Source organism: Guillardia theta (assembly GCF_000315625.1).
Source record: "Guillardia theta CCMP2712 unplaced genomic scaffold GUITHscaffold_8, whole genome shotgun sequence".
NCBI classification, from domain to species: domain Eukaryota; class Cryptophyceae; order Pyrenomonadales; family Geminigeraceae; genus Guillardia; species Guillardia theta.
The window spans coordinates 1-16364 of NW_005434666.1; the positions used below are offsets into that span (position 1 = coordinate 1).

At 44.8% G+C, this 16364-nt stretch overlaps 8 protein-coding genes across 8 annotated transcripts; 4 read left to right on the forward strand and 4 right to left on the reverse strand.

Moving 5' to 3' along the window:
* Window positions 1–1636: 1636 nt before the first annotated feature.
* Window positions 1637–2008, reverse strand: GUITHDRAFT_65204 (hypothetical protein; the record flags this gene model as incomplete). Its single annotated transcript, XM_005839323.1, has 1 exon — window positions 1637–2008. A coding segment is annotated over one exon (372 nt), but the record flags the coding sequence as incomplete, so codon positions are not given.
* Window positions 2009–3767: 1759 nt separating this feature from the next.
* Window positions 3768–4283, forward strand: GUITHDRAFT_101579 (hypothetical protein; the record flags this gene model as incomplete). The annotated part of the gene is made up of 1 exon (XM_005839324.1): window positions 3768–4283. The coding sequence occupies one exon, from the start codon at window positions 3768–3770 to the stop codon at window positions 4281–4283; it is 516 nt and encodes a 171-aa protein (XP_005839381.1).
* A 171-nt stretch (window positions 4284–4454) lies between these two features.
* GUITHDRAFT_150539 (hypothetical protein) lies at window positions 4455–5260 on the reverse strand. Its single transcript, XM_005839325.1, has one exon. It carries the CDS (start codon window positions 5150–5152, stop codon window positions 4535–4537), a length of 618 nt encoding a protein of 205 aa, XP_005839382.1. The 5' UTR covers window positions 5153–5260; the 3' UTR covers window positions 4455–4534.
* A 269-nt stretch (window positions 5261–5529) lies between these two features.
* GUITHDRAFT_101580 (hypothetical protein) lies at window positions 5530–6789 on the forward strand (the record flags this gene model as incomplete). Its single annotated transcript, XM_005839326.1, has 8 exons — window positions 5530–5946; window positions 5990–6115; window positions 6164–6227; window positions 6285–6367; window positions 6417–6475; window positions 6522–6604; window positions 6655–6710; window positions 6757–6789. 8 exons carry the CDS (start codon window positions 5530–5532, stop codon window positions 6787–6789), a joined length of 921 nt encoding a protein of 306 aa, XP_005839383.1.
* Window positions 6790–6945: 156 nt separating this feature from the next.
* RPL35e_1 (large subunit ribosomal protein L35e_1, cytoplasmic) lies at window positions 6946–7916 on the reverse strand (the record flags this gene model as incomplete). The annotated part of the gene is made up of 5 exons (XM_005839327.1): window positions 6946–7060; window positions 7106–7189; window positions 7238–7310; window positions 7369–7504; window positions 7913–7916. 5 exons carry the CDS (start codon window positions 7914–7916, stop codon window positions 6986–6988), a joined length of 372 nt encoding a protein of 123 aa, XP_005839384.1. The 3' UTR covers window positions 6946–6985.
* Window positions 7917–8091: 175 nt separating this feature from the next.
* On the forward strand, window positions 8092–9688 carry GUITHDRAFT_150540 (hypothetical protein). Its single transcript, XM_005839328.1, has 11 exons — window positions 8092–8322; window positions 8371–8552; window positions 8600–8681; window positions 8770–8828; window positions 8872–8917; window positions 8962–9085; window positions 9129–9189; window positions 9231–9312; window positions 9367–9426; window positions 9472–9504; window positions 9549–9688. Exons 1-11 carry the CDS (start codon window positions 8209–8211, stop codon window positions 9600–9602), a joined length of 897 nt encoding a protein of 298 aa, XP_005839385.1. The 5' UTR covers window positions 8092–8208; the 3' UTR covers window positions 9603–9688.
* A 2435-nt stretch (window positions 9689–12123) lies between these two features.
* GUITHDRAFT_150541 (hypothetical protein) lies at window positions 12124–13379 on the reverse strand (the record flags this gene model as incomplete). The annotated part of the gene is made up of 9 exons (XM_005839329.1): window positions 13303–13379; window positions 13092–13182; window positions 12981–13037; window positions 12838–12930; window positions 12560–12784; window positions 12409–12507; window positions 12385–12387; window positions 12249–12325; window positions 12124–12198 (listed from the first exon to the last, which is right to left on the reverse strand). Coding segments are annotated over exons 1-8 (656 nt in total), but the record flags the coding sequence as incomplete, so codon positions are not given.
* Window positions 13380–14708: 1329 nt separating this feature from the next.
* GUITHDRAFT_101583 (hypothetical protein) lies at window positions 14709–15982 on the forward strand (the record flags this gene model as incomplete). The annotated part of the gene is made up of 3 exons (XM_005839330.1): window positions 14709–15609; window positions 15657–15711; window positions 15952–15982. The coding sequence occupies 3 exons, from the start codon at window positions 14709–14711 to the stop codon at window positions 15980–15982; spliced, it is 987 nt and encodes a 328-aa protein (XP_005839387.1).
* Window positions 15983–16364: the final 382 nt, after the last annotated feature.

Here is a 16364-nt window from a genome sequence, read left to right on the forward strand (position 1 = left end):
CCTAAACCCTAAACCCTAAACCCTAAACCCTAAACCCTAAACCCTAAACCCTAAACCCTAAACCCTAAACCCTAAACCCTAAACCCTAAACCCTAAACCCTAAACCCTAAACCCTAAACCCTAAACCCTAAACCCTAAACCCTAAACCCTAAACCCTAAACCCTAAACCCTAAACCCTAAACCCCTAAACCCTAAACCCTAAACCCTAAACCCTAAACCCTAAACCCCTAAACCCTGAATTCAGAGCCGGGCGGCCAATTTAAGTAAAACTTTAGTACCTACGCTACGCAATCCGGGGCTTCCATAACCTTTAAACGACAAAATTTTTTGTCTGGAGTGTAGCAATTTCGGCAGTTTCAGAGCTGCAAGTGCCTCATGAAGGGGGTGGGGGGTAGTTGAATGAGAGATAGTACGGGGTTGATGCGCTAGTCTAATCCTGATATAAGATGGGTGGGGGTCATTTTGGAGTAGGTGGGGGTTTGCAATAATCGCAATGGTGGCGCGCGCATGCTGGCGAGGAGAGCATCCAGTTCCACAGTAGCAGCACCTCGTCAGCCTGCAGAACATCTCCACGTATTGAGAGATAGATTTTATATCAATTTCTAATCTAAGGTGAATGATATCTTGATTGTGTGAGGTACAACATTCTGTTTTCACCATTTTTTGAGCCGCCAACCGCTGTAGATTTACATTTAGAAGTACCATGCCGGATGATTTCGGTGTGCTGACTCGCTTCTGAAGCAAAGTTGATCTTGTACAAATGTTACTAAAAAGGATTCATTTCTTAGCTATATTATCTTATACCATTTCACCGATGTTGATCTTGGTGCTCCTGTAAGCAATTTCTACGCGACGCTGGTCCGCAGATACCAAATGGTCTCTTAAGAGGATCATTCTTGCTACAAAGTGAACAACAGAAGGTAGTGTACAAACCCTTTCCATTGCCACTTCGACAAATCCTGCATCTCACTCTTTTCAACCGCTGTGCATTACCCACTTGTGTACTTTGTTGGATGAAAGATCGAGCGTGGTCGTCAACAAGTATCAGTTGGTGATCATCCAACGGCGCTTCTGCTTCATGACTGTCATCATCCACGCTGGTATCTGTGCTATCCTGTCCTCCTCTTCTTGGAATCGATGAATCTGGACAACCTTCGTACGAATTTCTCATCAATGCTTTGGCCAGGGCGTCAGTAAACATCAGATGTTTGGGGACTTCTTTCGGTGGCATTCCAATACGGAAAATCTTGTATGCATCCACTTCAATGAACCCAAGTATCGTACAGAACATTCTGAATCTCCAGTCATGAGTTCCAACTTTTTCTTCCAGTCCCAGTCCACTCTGTCTCAGGTGATTGTGCACATCGATCACAGATGCTCCGTTGAAATATGACTTGATCATGGCCGTTCTTGGCGTTGACAGTGTTTTTTTCTTCCCTGTTCCTGGCTGACCCTTCCGTCGATACCGAATTTTCAAATGGGGATCGGTTTCTTCTGTTGTATTCCATGTCGAAATGAGAAGTTTTCTTGGGGTATCAGGCCTGCCAGGTTCATTCCATGCATGCCCGAAAATGAACATTTCCCTGCCATTATGCTGCCATGAAGTTGATACGGTCTTCGTAGCACCTCTTACTGCACTAGCCTCCCATGCATCCTTGTTCAGATATTGTTTTGGAAAGCCTCTGTGACATTGTTTGACCAATCCTGTGAAAAAAGTGTTCCTCTCCAACAGAGCTTGTGCAGTTGACACTGACGCAAAAGCGGAATCTGCGTAAAGAATGTGACCCTGGTTGAAGTAAGGCTTCATCAATCTGAGAACCCATGATGTATGCTTCGGATATTGATCAGTAAATTCTTGATTCTCCATCACTCGTTTGCCTTCTTGTAACTCCAGCTGCAACATAATTCCGTAGGTACACTCTGCAATGTTCTTGTACTCACTGCCAATACCTTGTGGTTTTCGGGCAATTTTTGTTAGAAATGGGATTCCATCATCAACGTCCTTCATACAAAGTCAGTCACACAAATTTCCAACACAATATGGTAGGATACCTCAGCAACTGGTATCCATTTACCCATGCTTTCATCCAAAATGAATTCAGATCCAGGACGAATTGTTTGCAATCTGTTCGCATTGAAAGCGTGTATAAGGGGTCGGATACAATTAAAAGCATTGTCTGTAATGTATGCATACGGAGGCCCTGAGCGAATTTTATGTGCTTTCGCCATTGTTCGAATCGACAACGACTGACTCCAAAGCGCTTACTACGGACTGGCAGAGTCGTAATCGCTGCCCGGTGGCATTGTAGAGTTCTCATGAACGGAGCACACCCATGAACTCAGCCGAAGCCATTCATGTACAGTGAACGGTTTCACATTTGCTGGCAAAGAATTGTTCGTCCAGAGCAAACAACATCCAGTTTCGTCACAATCTCCGAAAAAATACTTCCACGGAAGCAGAAATTTCCAGCAATCAAATGGAGTTTTCTCGTCAAGGATCTGCAGAGCTGGTGTCCAGCGAATCACAGTTTTGCGCCGCGATTGCAAATCCACTTGACAGTCGTTGATCTTCTGCAACACCAGTCGGTGATAACTGCCAAACGAGGACATTTTCTCCAAAATTGCAATTGATGGTCATAGGCGAAGAGCCTCGGAATCATTTTCATGGTTTGATTCCCCTTGCATAGGGACTCAGGGTCATGATGAGACACCCGGTGACTACATCATTAGAGCCAGCGTCATCGGACGCGGCTACATCGCGGGCAGCGGAAACATTGGTAGAATTTTGCAAATTTGGCATTTCCCCAGGCAACAATGTGGATCGTAAGGTACTCTCCAAGACGCTAATTTTCATTCTTTCACCAGGCAAGTACCAATCAACCATCCATCTACCATTCCCACACTTCGCTATCACCTTTCCAGTTATCGCGACGGAGTTCCAATCGCATCTATGCACGCCCATGAGAATGCTCTTTGCAGGCCTGAAACGGCCAAACATCTTAGTGACTTTTCACAGTTATCTCCTGTCCTATCTCGACAACGGGTTGGTCGTTTGCAACGCGAATTTCAGCGTTGGAAAGTTCTTCCTCCCCTCTTCCTTCCCCTGCCATTTTCCCCGCCTTTATGCCCTTCCGAGGGCCAAGGGGGCTGTATGAGGGCTCGAAAAAGGGACTCCCCGGGGAGTCCGGGATTCCCAGGGGAGGCCGCAGTTTGTCGATTAAAGGATAAGACCTCTACTAAACCGTTAGAGCTCGTTACAGTGTGGAAAGTCTGGTTTTCTGCTCAACATGCTGAGCTCCAAATTTTTTTTGCAATGGACTGCGCAATTTAGATACGGAAGATCTCTGCATTCATGCTTTCAAGCTCATTGTGTGATAAGACGGTTAGATGCCGGATGCAGACACAATAGCCAGCGCTTGTTTTGTACCCCTCCATCCGGAAATACCAAAAACACAGGTGAAAATGACAAAGATGACGCAACTTTGGAGAGAGGATCTTCGGCTCCGAATAAAACTCAAGTCAGTCAGCAATCTACTGGACAAGACCAAAATGACAAGAAATTGAATCTGATGGAGTTTGCCAGGCTGTTTGAGCCTGAAGAGGGCAGAAGACAAGAATTTCCGACTGATTGGCTTGGAAGCTGGAAAATGCATAGAAAGATCAGAGTGAGTCTCATGCAGAGATATCTGGCAAATACCTCCTTGCGCTATATAAATAGGTACCTGGATCAAAAGTTCGACGTGGAAGAATTCATGACAGGCGCGAAAATGGCATACAAAATTATTCGACACGTGGTGGCAAATAGTCGCAAGGCAGATGACCTTGATTTGCTCGACGGCATTGTTTGTCCGAAGCTACTCCAAAAAATGCGAGATAGTGTTTCGTCTGCATCTGTGACAGAAAGAAATCTTGGCTTAGAAGTGCATGACATATACTGCGAGGTCATTCAGCCAAAGATACGGCTGGAAGCTTTTGAAAAAATGGACGAGAAGTCAATGTCATGGAAAGATGCCTTTGAGCATCGTAATCGTACTCTGCAGAGAGGAGAGTGGATGCAGATCAAAGTAAGGTTCTTGGCTCTCGAAAACGTCTTCTTGAACGCAGCCAGTGGAAGCCGAACAAGCATTAGGTCGTCGATGAATCCTAGCACATGGACGTTTCAAGGGAAAGTTTGGAATGTAGATACATCTGCAACGCAGCTCGACTCAGAAGAGCCGACCTTTTACCCAAGGGTACAGAACCCAGACTTATCTTGGCAACTGATAGCCATAGAGTACTGGTAATAGGTATGGACTTCTGAAAGGAAATTTGAGTTCTGGTTTTCGCTGCTGTTCTGACGTATTAGAAAGGATTTATTTCTTGAAGTTTTACAATCAAATACACTCCAGCTTTGAGTTCTTTGAGAAGTAATCGGGCAGTGTGCATGCTTTGGGTAAAACAAGCAGAACCCCGATTTGATGCAAAGCTAAACCCTCTCATTGTTCAGGGCAAGAAAATTCAAGGACACATGATATTGTTTAGCACATCACTTTCTTTAACGAATCCCGAGAACAAATTTTTGAGTTCGTCCGTATCCATACACTGTGGACCCGTACAACACAACACTTGCGCACAAGTATAGAATCTCATCGTCGCGGATTTCAATATACGGAAAGAATGTCACTGCAGCAATTCTCGAAAAACAGACAATGCCTGTAAAAACAGAATGACTGTACCAGCTTGAATTGTAGAGCATCGACACAAAACACAGAATGAGCATTGCAACAAATCTTTGCTCCCTAACAACATTATTTTGAAAGCATTCCGCGGAAAATGAAAGCATCCGTAACCAGATAAGACATCTGAGAACCAAAGCCGTTTTGATCTTGTCCTTCATCGAAAGCTCGCTAGCAGAACGATTCAGCATCCATCCGACGATGATGAAGGGAAGAGCTCGCAGAGTTCTTGATTGACTCGAATAAATGCCATACTTGTAAATTCTCACGGCGAATAAGATAATGTGAAAGAAAGTTCCAAGATAGAGAAGTACTTGGTTCGCGATAAATATGTAGGGCAGACAATGAACGTTGACATATTTCGTCATCCACCCTTCCTCTTCGGTTTGATGCAGCACATGCTCCATCCATAATTTGCTACGACGTCGCTTTTGCATTCTGACACCACGGCAGATTGAAAGATCACAACATACACTTCAAGCAAGTCAAGGAGCAGAGTGGTACATCAAATCGGCACTCAGCCAGACGAACGCATGCAGCAGGCCCTTCCACCTCCTCGAGCGCATATGATTGCCCGCATCCACAGTAACAAATTTAAGTAAATAATGTAGTACGAATTAGAGCTACACTTTACTAAAACTTATATTGATGCAGGCGGGTCCATGCGGGGTAATCCAACCTTTCGTGGGAGTGCACCCACGCCCACCTCGGAGTCATAGAACGCGAAGGGCCATACATGATGGTACACCGTTGGAGGGAGCGGCAGGCTGGGCCATCACTACTGCGGGTATCCTTCCTCGTTGCCATTATTGCAATGTGCTCTTTTGTGTTCCTTGAAAGCTTCTTGAACGAGGAATCAAGTTCATATCCTGCCAGCACCCAGCTTCTTGCAAGCAATCATCAGCTTCACATCGACGTTCCGATCAAACAGCTTGCTGAAACAAGAGTCGGAGACATTGTCAAGGGGCGCATGCTGTCAGACACAAATGGTGCTAAGCGCTATGTTAATTGGATGGGGACGATCACGGCAGACACAGTAATTTCTCCGAAACAGGGGTGCATCACCGTAAGAGTGATCTCAGACAGATACATTGCTCCTGGTACTCCAGTGAGCGGAACGGTGGGGAGTGCTGGCTTCCTTGGAACAGTCGTTGGAAGTCCAAACCATCTTCAAAGAATTGGAAGTATTGAGCGAAGACTTGAAGCACTTGAGCCAAGATCACGAGGAGAGGTATGTGTGAAACTAGCATGAAGATTTTTTCACGTTTTGTTAGGTTCAAGCACTTCAGCGTAAAGTTAAGCGCCTTAAGCGCCAGCTTGATCACCTTGAAGGGCACAAGACCGTTCAGGAGAGATTGCTTGAGATGGAAAAGAGGATTGTTGAACTCGAGAAAAGACCGGTATTTATCTCTGTTGACTTGGCACAACTGACGGTTTTTCTTGCTTAGCCGTCAGAAAATGCTTTGGTATTTTCTGGAAATGTTGCAGGAATGCATTTTACGGGAGCTGTTGGTACGTTGTGAAAGACGCATATTTTCATCCTGTGAGGGAAGTTCTCAGGACCTACAGATTATCCCGATCTAGCTTCACGTATCGACAAAATTGATGGAAGAATCGCAGCTCTGGAAAATCGACCAAAGCCAAGCGAAGCAGTGATTTATTAAACTCATTCAATTTCTTCATGTACTGAATTTTTCCAAGGTTCAACCGATCAAGGAGAAGATCAGGGAGTTAGAAGCTAGGCTGGATGATCTTACCAGGTATAGGCAGATTTCGCCTCCACAGATGGTCAGACTTTATTTGCAGTCCGGAGGGTCTCGTGACAGCCAAGAATGAAATGGCAGAAATGGAAAAACGATTGTCTGAATTGGAGAGCGAGTATGAATACAGTCGATTTGCTAGCATTACAAGTGACGTGACTATATCCTTTCTTGAGCAGATACGGAGGCGGTGGAGGAGAGAACAGTAAATGGTATGGCACAGAGGAGTATCATGGTAAGATTTGTGCGGCTTTCTGCCTCTTTGATCAAAGGTCTTGCAGGATTGTATTCCAAACCATCCAGGGTGCCACTAAGGGGCAGAGAAATGGACCATTATCCAGGGGGTATCTCCTAACTTGTCGGGAATACACTTCAATATTTGAATACCCGCGTCAGATTTGTTTTCGAAACTTGTTTGTGCCCACATTAGTGCTTTCTCTGCACATCACAGAGGACGCATTCTATTATTTGAAAGATTTTGCATTCCACGTTTATTCCTCCCACGATGATTTAAGCCTTGACTGCATACTTGCGCTGAGGGAAGTACTTGGCCTTCTTGATGGCCTTAAGAGTCTGCTTGGATGCCTGAGGTAGATTTAACACAAACAAAATCAGTTTTCAACCCGATACCTGTTCAGGAGAGAGCTTTCTCCTAAGAGCACGGGTCAACTTAGCTCTGATGTCAAGGGGCTTGTAAATCTCATCAGCGGATTTCTGAGACTGAAGTCAAACTGTGTTTCAACGACAACTTGAATAAATTACATCTCGGATGGCTTGCTTCTTGTTCTGATTATACACTGTCAAAACTCTTGCGATAGACTTCCTCACAACTTTGCTGTTGCAGATAAATCAGGGCTAACGATCAAACCAAATTGGTATGATCATAGTCTTACATCTTTGAGAGTTTTGAAGCGGCACCTCCAGTAACCTTAGCGACTCTCAGCTGCTGAAGCTCGGTTTTCAACTCATCAAGCTGGCGGAGGAGCTCCTCTCTACTCTTGCCTCTAAGCTCATGAGCCTTGACCTTCACTGTAATGGGGAAGTCAATAAGTCAATAAGTCAATAAGTCAACCAGTTCATAACTTCAAGGATGAGTTTCAGGGACAAGACATGTGTAATCAACTTTCATATCATCATTAAGCAATTCAGGATAACAGCTGCTGCGAGCTTGCATATTCAAACATGATTGAAGTACATATATCAACCCTCTGCTGGCAATACAGTGCAGCAACGATATCATCGAGCCAAGCACCATGCGATACAAATATTCCATCCAAACGAACATTTCGTGTTGAATATGTGCAGCCAAGGAGAACCAGAGCTAACACACAAAATGTGAATGGCATCAATAGAAAGTAAACAACTCGCATGTTTTTCGCAAAGCACAGAATCTCATTGGTGGAAGTGGCTTCGCCCATGTTCACATCGCTCGCTTACCCATGGTGCCGGGTGTGTGATTGCACGAGGCCTGTTTTTTTTTCTATTAGGAGGCTCGTTACACTGTGACGGTTAAGACCGTTACGGGGATTCGGCCCGGGCCCGGTACGGTTCGCCCGGGTCAGGTCTGATCGTTTTTTAGTTATCATCATCTCAAACGTACAAGCCTGAGAATGGCAGGAAGGGGACCAGCGATCCGGTGTGGGATCCAATAGCGGCTGAGAGACTTTCCTGGTGATAGGATCATCAAGGGGTTTGGTTAGCTCTTTTACATCTTCAAGAAGTGATTGTTAGCGATGGTACTTCAGCCGAGCTCCTCTGAGGCTCTAAGACTCTTTACATGCTTTGGCCTGTTCCTTCTGTCAAACTCATTCCAAGCAGTGAACATCGCTGTACGTGACGTGAACTCGGTGATGGATGCTTCAAGTGGTTTTTTTTTCAATTCACGATCAAATCAGGATAAGTCTAGTACGAAACTCTACAGCAGCCAGCAGGATACAAGGAGAATATGTAATGTTTTTGACTTTCGAAGATTGGTTCCATACCAAGAGGGTCTGCAACTGCAACAAAATCTTCAACAAGATTCGATCAAAGCGCTTGTAGGAGGACATCAGACATCAGACGCTCTCATCTTGTTGGAGTAGGTCTCATGGCCCCTCGAAATCTAATATGATGTTTGATGTGCAGACATCCAACTGTTTACACGCTGGGATCGAGCTCAGTGCTGTCGGATATTCTATTTGAGCTCCCTGACATTGACATAACGAATGTAAGAGTTTACATCTCCAAACGAGAACATATTGAAGATCCAATTGCAACACGCATTCGTGCCAATTTTCTGTGATCCTTTTTTGAAGGTGGGAGCCAAGGTAGTTGTTGAAGATTATCCCGAAATGCCGCCATTCTCCATCTTCAGGTTTATCCATTGATGAAGTTTCTCATGTCAGCCCGCTTTTCAGGGTTCAACGCGGGGGCAAAGTAACTTATCATTGCCCAGGACAGCTTGTATTAAGTACGTTGACACTAGCGTCAGATAACGGAATTTTCAGGTGGTCTATCCCATTCTTGATTTGAATTATCATGGAAAAGACATTGAGCGATACCTGCGAAACTTGGAACAGCTGATTATCAACACTCTTGCAAGATTTGGGGTGCGGGGGGCTCGAGAAGAAGGCGATTAACCCTACCTAGACCACAGATGTTGAATTTGAAGCAGGTTTGACTGGCGTATGGATAAGTGGAAAGAAGGTTGCGGCGATCGGGATAGGAGCTAGCAGGTTGACATGATTTTATCGGGTAAAAAGTCATCAGTCTCAAGGTGGATTACCATGCATGGAATTGCACTCAACATCAATGCACTGATGAAAGGTTTTGAAATGATAGTTCCTTGTGGCATTAAGGTATTTTCTCTGTTGGCTGTACTTCACTCAATGTGGATGTCTTACCTAAAACAGGATAGAGACGTTACAAGCTTGCACCAAATTCTTGGGGATTCATGCCCCTCTGTTGAAGAAGTATTTAATTGGAATCAATATTGCCCGTTTCTCATTTCTTTCCAGGTCAAGCTTTGTTTGAAAGATGAATTTGCAAAAGTTGACCTTCTGTCCATCAAGCGTTATTTCTAACTTTCTCACAGATTTTTGAGCTGCAGCTATGCGATGTAGAATTTCCAAATAAGAGTTCCTACTGAGGCTTTTCGTTGTTGCTGAGATCACATTTGACATATCTCGTTTTGTATCATTTCTGCAGTAACACATAAACAACTGGGTGGCAACCACAACAGATGATTTCAGCTGCTGATCCCACAACTGTCTCTCGAAACTTAGCTATCAATGTTTTGACATTGCTCTCACCTTCCCAATTGTATTTGGCATATCAATTCGAGCTCGATAACAAACGCACAGAAGACAAGTACATGCGCTTCCCTGTACGCGAAGACTGTCTGACTCCAAGATAGTGGTTTGAAGCAAGCACAGGTTTGCAGATTTTGGATATTATAAGCACTTTGTTACTCTCTGACAGGAAAATTTTGGAAGACATTGCTGCATTTCTGTCCAATGCATAAGCGCATGCCTGATTGATGATAAATCAGCAGAAAAGTTCAGAACATTTTAGATGACCATGTTTGCGTAGCTTTCTGCCTCCCCCTCAAAGATCTAATCTTGCTTGCGCAATCGCCGAACCCCCCCTGGCTCCGTGTGCCATGACCTGAATTTGCATCATGCATTTTAAAGCTTTTCAGCCTACTTTACCATGTAGTGATAAGCGACACCAACACCCTCCTCGTCACCAATGTTCATACATTTCTGCATTTCTAAACTACTATCGCAACATCCTTGTTGCAAGTAAACCTAGAATCAAATTACTTTATGCAAGATATAAGCAAGAATGACCTTGGCGAGGCCATGATAAGCTTTGCATTAATTTAGCAATGCTGCTCGGATGCATGGGAAATGCAGTGTGCAGTCTGGTGTGCAGTTGTAAGCGATAGCAGCTGTCGCTACGGTCTGCTCTGAGGCAAGCTGTAGTTTTATCATGTGCAATGCCAATAGTTCTTGAAGACTCTGATAATGGGGGGTGGGGGTAGTCATCGGATTAGCCGGGGCGACGGAAATAACCAAAAGATGAGCAACAGTGGAAAAAGCGTTCTTTCAAGCAACGATGACATTACGGCTACGTCAAGCGTCAGCAAAAGATCAGCAAAACATACCGTCTCCGTCACTGCGTCAGCTCCAGGCCTTACGTCGACTTTCACTTCGTTGATCTCTCTCTCATTACATCCCTGAGCATCCTTGGCTCAACTGCGACCACGTGCGTGTGCATCTATCAACCACTTTTTTGCAGTAGGCCTTACTCAAAACATGTCGAATTTCTGCCAAGTATCCCAGGACAGCAACCAGAAAAAACGAGGTGTCCTCGCTATTCTCGATGGAGATTCGTCTAGAGACAGAGATGACTCTTTCTGCGAAGTAAAGGAAATGTTGTCTGTCGGTTGTAATGGAACGACTGGAATTCTGATGAGACAGCACAATACAGACAGCACGAACGTGCAGAATCTTGAGATGCGAGAGGATGGGCAGAACAAAGAAAACATAGATCTTTTAGAAAAGATCTTAAGGATTTGGTAGAAAAGGCATACCTGAGTATTTTCTCAATATAAGTGCATGTACATAGACCTGTAATAAAACAAGAATATGTAACACGATCAACCTTGACGGGTGTTTGTTTCATCCTGAGCGATTTTATTGGAGATCTGTCTCAAGGCATCGCGAAAGCTACAAAAAAAAAATCGACTCGACTTGAAGTCACTTCAACAAACAAACAGATCACAAAATCTGCGTGCAACAAATGCGCGACGTGTACATGTCAAAAAGCCAGGGCGTTCAAGATACCGAATCTCATGCTGAAGACATCCGGAAAGTTCAATCTAGCTTGGAGAGCAGACGAATCCCACTGAGATTGCCGGAGACGTTTGCCCATGCTTTCAGCTAGAGCTGAGGACAACAACCGAGCTTGAGTTGAAGACTCCTCCGTTTCCTTTGTAAGAGATCACCAAACGAAGTGATTCGTACGCGCATACCGTAGACCAGTGCCCGCTTGCAGTTCGGAATTTGCCGCCCGCCTAGATAACCCGAGTTTTCAGCCAGAGCTAGATATCTTCAACAGACCTTCTGTCGCTGTCAACGAAAGCTGTTCGAATGCCTCAATCAAAGCAAAAAATGCAGGCACCTAGATAATTTCAGCTTCATTTACTCAACTCTTCCTGATACCTCCCAGGGCGCACCGAAGGACAAAAGCCCTCCATGCGTATTGACTGGAAAATCTTTCACAGACAAGCGTTGTTTCATTGACCTACAGTCGTTCCAAATCCTGCAATCTAAATCAAGAAGGCGGGCACACACAGAGTCTGCAATCACCTAAACTTATCTTCGATCCATTGTCCTCCTTGCCCTTCCTTTGCAAGCCCTGAAGCTTCCACTGCTCTGTAGATGCATATGTTTGTTATTTGGAATCTCTCTTGAATGCTTGTTTTTACCGGAGAAAACATATCGGGAAACAATCATAGAGTCCAAAGAAATCAATGTCCTTGGCAGAACAATTGCAAGAATCGTAGCTGCAAGGATGAAGTCATACCACGGTCAGTCCACACAACCAAAAACATGGAGAATTATTACGCTCTCTGGAAGGCATGTTTGGCGGAAGAAATCCTGGAAAGCGTAGATTGATAGTCCTCTACTGTCAGTGCAGGGCTTGAAGCTTCTCCACCGCCCACAACTTTGATATTCCTGGCAGCAAGCAACTCAAGAAGAAATGTGCATACAAAATTATTGTTTACCCTTTCTTAGTAACAACAATTGCAGCAGCACCATCAGCCTTTCGGGCGCACTCGAGCAAGTTGAGATTTTGGCCTACAGTCTGAAACGGCCACGCCCAGACGCAACAGCTCAAAACGTCACAAGATCTGACTAAGTTGATTATTACGAGAACAAGATCACCGTCGAATTCAAGACTTCGTCCAAATCGTATGGCCTGCGTTGCACGGCAAGCGGATGATACGTCGCCTGAGCTGACATCAGGACGGAAACCATTGCCAGCTGCACAGCAAAGCTTAGTGGCAAGTAAAAAGTAGATCAAAGGCATTGATACCTGCTCTCTAGAAACATTATGTTTTTGCATATGGGCTGTTGTGCAATGGGCATACGCATTTGGTATGTACGGAGACTTGAGATATGAGATATTTTGGCGGACTTCTCTTGACGCAAAAGCCTCATCAGCTCTTTCAACAAATTCTCTGGGGTTGAGTGAAGAAACCGAATCCCCTCCCACAACGACCACAACATTATAGCCTTCGTTCTCAACCATTTGCTTTGCCTGACAAATTGTAAGAGGGGAGGGGTTGTAGTCATCATGATGGTGTAAAGTGCCTGCAACAACATCGATACGGGACTTGCTCCCCCAACATCAATCGTTTTCGCACAGAACGGCCTTCTTTGAGCGTGATCAAATAGATCGCATTCCTTCCAAAATGGTCATGATGATAAAACACTGCAAATCCGAGTGCAATCACAGTTGCGATATGATGCGCTTCCATGAACTTCGGGTCCGACAACGAAGGGCATGCAAGCTAACAAGGCAAATAGATATTGAAAACCTAAATGGAAATATGGGAAATAAATACCAGGGCGTCTACACTTGTCTTTGCGATTTGTGCCCGTCCAAGAGCTCGTGACAAAGCTTCCTGTATAAGTTGCGAAGGCCTCAATCCCAACCTACGTGTTGCGATCATTCAAGCTGTAGATTGTCAGAGGATCAAGCGGAATAGCTCGACTTTGCATGGACATGATCTGAGCCACTGAGTGCAAGCATCAGCCTCCTCTTGAAGTCATCACCTCACTCCGATGCGCGATGCGCCCCAACCGCTCACAGTAGCCATAGCAGGGCAGATAGCAGGGATTGTTTTTCTAGCAGGGTTTACCTTGAACTTTCCGGGTTTAGTTATTTTAGATGTCCGCATCTCTGAGGCGGTTTTGTATTAAGTAGGCTACTCTTGATGAAATTGCGACAATGCACCCTCTGAAATTGCAGCTTGTTTCATTCTATACAATGAAATTGATCATGAACAACAGCTTGGGCATGAAAAATAGTTTGATGAGTTGATTTGCAAAGCAGAGCGAGATCAGACCTTGTTTTATTGATTTTACGTGACTCATAGCATGTGAGGAAAAGAAAATAAGGCTCTTGATTCGTCAATATGAATAACTCCTCCCAAGATGGATTATGTGATGAAAGAATAAATTGATTGAACTATCGAAAAAAATATATGGATAAGTCCCATGCCATGGATTCAATCATTCAAGCAGCAATTCGCCGACTTCCTTAAAATCCTCCATCTTAGGGAAGTTTGATGATTGAAAGCTTCCACTGCTGTCAGTGAAATTGCCCATACACTTGTTCTCGAATGATGCTGAAAAAGATCTTCCATAACATGCGCGGCAATTTAGTCCGCGAGACTTTTGCGGCAAGTCATCATAACAAACATGCACGTCGTCCGTGCCTGTCATCCTTTCATCGGCATATCCTTCGCTAGAGACAAGGGTGGAAAAAAAGGGTGTATTTCTTGGCGAAGGCACTGGGAGATCGCATGGGCAGTGCCCATAGAATTGTTCGAAATCTGTCTTTGAGAGCGGTTGCATTGCTCTGTCTGAAACAGGAAAGGCCAGGAAGGAGGTAACTAGGAGGACTCTGGAGCTTTTGTTCTCTTTCTAGAGGAAGCAGGGGACAGGAATATGGAGCTGAGGAGATGCGTGTATGTTGAGGATGACGCAAGTTGATACCAACCTGCTGAGGATGTTGCGGGTTGATGTGGGAGGTGCAATCGAATCAGGAGATGTGAACCGTACAAAGTTTCAGTTTGTCAACGAAAAAGATTGATATCGCAGCAGACGGCGAAGTCCTCTGGGAGTCGAACTGTGATTTCTCTTCTTTTTGCGTTCTGCTTTCCCGCATGTGCATCTTTGCTCCTTGTTACGTCTCCTCAAGGGGTCATCCAAGCCCGCCTCCGATTTTGATGAAGTCCCGGAAGTTCGGCCGGGCCTTGCGGCACTCTAGGCCCGGAGTCACCTGTTGTCGCCGTTTGGCCTGTGCGACAGTGTCAGGGTCAAGCCTCCTGATTGTCCTCGTACTGATTTTTAACTTAACTTTGAGTAAAGTGCATAGTTGTGCAGGTCGTCGGCCACCCTGCCGAAGTAGTAGTAGTAGTTATGAGTCAAAACTTTCGAGACCTCTGGCCCCCAAAATGCTGCTTACAGCGAGAGTGGCAAGGAGTGTGGTGTCTTTGGGCATCATAATGGATTTGCTTAGCATGGTAGGATGCTTCTACCTGCATTCGCCACAAACATTGTTAGGAATCTGCTCTGTGACATCCAGAAGTTGTGTGCAGCCACCCTTTGGTCTCAAGACTGGCAAAATGACAACCCAAAAAGCGAACATGAGAAGGGCAAGATCGACGCTTTATCTAAGCACCCAAAGCGATCCACCTAATGAGCAACAGGTAGAACTAAATCGAAAGGAAAGAAGAAGATTGAACAGGAAAAATAGGAACAACCAAAGGAATAGGCTTACCGCTGATACACCAATAGGGCTTACCTCTATTGCACGCAAAAAATCCTTATCTCAAAATTTTCTTGTGGACGATGCAATCATCATGTCCTTGGTGAACTGTGTGGATGATCAGAGTCAAATGGGATGTTGTGTTGTAGAGTTGGGTCCGGGTCTAGGCTCTTTGACAAAGCATCTGCTTGAGCGATTTCCTCGCATGAAAGCTGTTGAGCTCGATGGCCAAGCTGTCAAGTCCCTTCAGGTGTCTTACCCCAATCTGGATATTACTGAGCAAAGTCTTTTGGATTTTGATTTCAAAAAACACTACGACGAGAAGGGAGAACGACTCACTGTCATCTCAAACGTTCCATTTGGAATATCAAGTTCCACCTTGTACAAGCTGTTGGAAAACTCGGCGTACATTAGACGATCAGTTCTGGTTTTACAGCAAGAAGTCATTGACAGGATAATGTCTGGCCAAACTCAAAGAAAATACGGCTCGCTTTCAATAGAGCATGTGATTCGTGCAGAAAACATTCGGCAAGAAATGACCATACCGCCTATGGCATTTGAACCCCCTCCAAGACAAACCAGAATAGGTGATTGTATTATCGTTCAAGGCTGCATGATTCATTCCTCTTCAAAGGTGTTGTCTCTATTGACTATCAAGAAGAGCTCCCGCTGGAAGAATCTGAGATGCGGTAAGATAATGCTGGGTATATCAAGAAGATCAAACACATGCAGGATTCTTCGCTTATGCCTCCAAGCTTCGTTCGAGAAGTAACATTAGTTTGAGATCTTTTTTTTCACAGTTTTATCAATACGTTTGATTTGAAAAAATAGGAAAGGGGTAACATTACGTGAGAGTTTGCCAAGGAGCAAGGAATTAAGAAAGGCAAGTTAATCCAAGAAATTACCTGAAACCTGATGATTTGGGCCAGGAGCTCCAAGGACTTGCAGAAATCTGTTTGAGTGACGCAAATTGGCTGGATAAAAAACCTGCCACCCTGTCTCCTGGAAAGTGGCTGCATATTGCAAGGTGAGTCACATGAGGGCCATTTCACTGTAAACGCCGGTAGGCTGTGAGCTTGTTTGCGATTCAAGTTGAAGAATTTCCCTGAGAAAGGAAGTATTTAACATTTTTCTTCTTCAGATCTATCTACTCCAGGTCCATGTCGTCGCTGAGTGAGACCGTCTGAGACCGTCGGACTCTGGGCTCGGATGTCCAACATGCGGGCCCGGGGGACTAGGATCACCCGGCGCTCAGCGGCTGACAGCCGGACTCTAATTAATGATACTTAGTACGGTCGGATGCATGTTGGAAGACGGGAAGCTGACTCGTCCACTTGTCGCT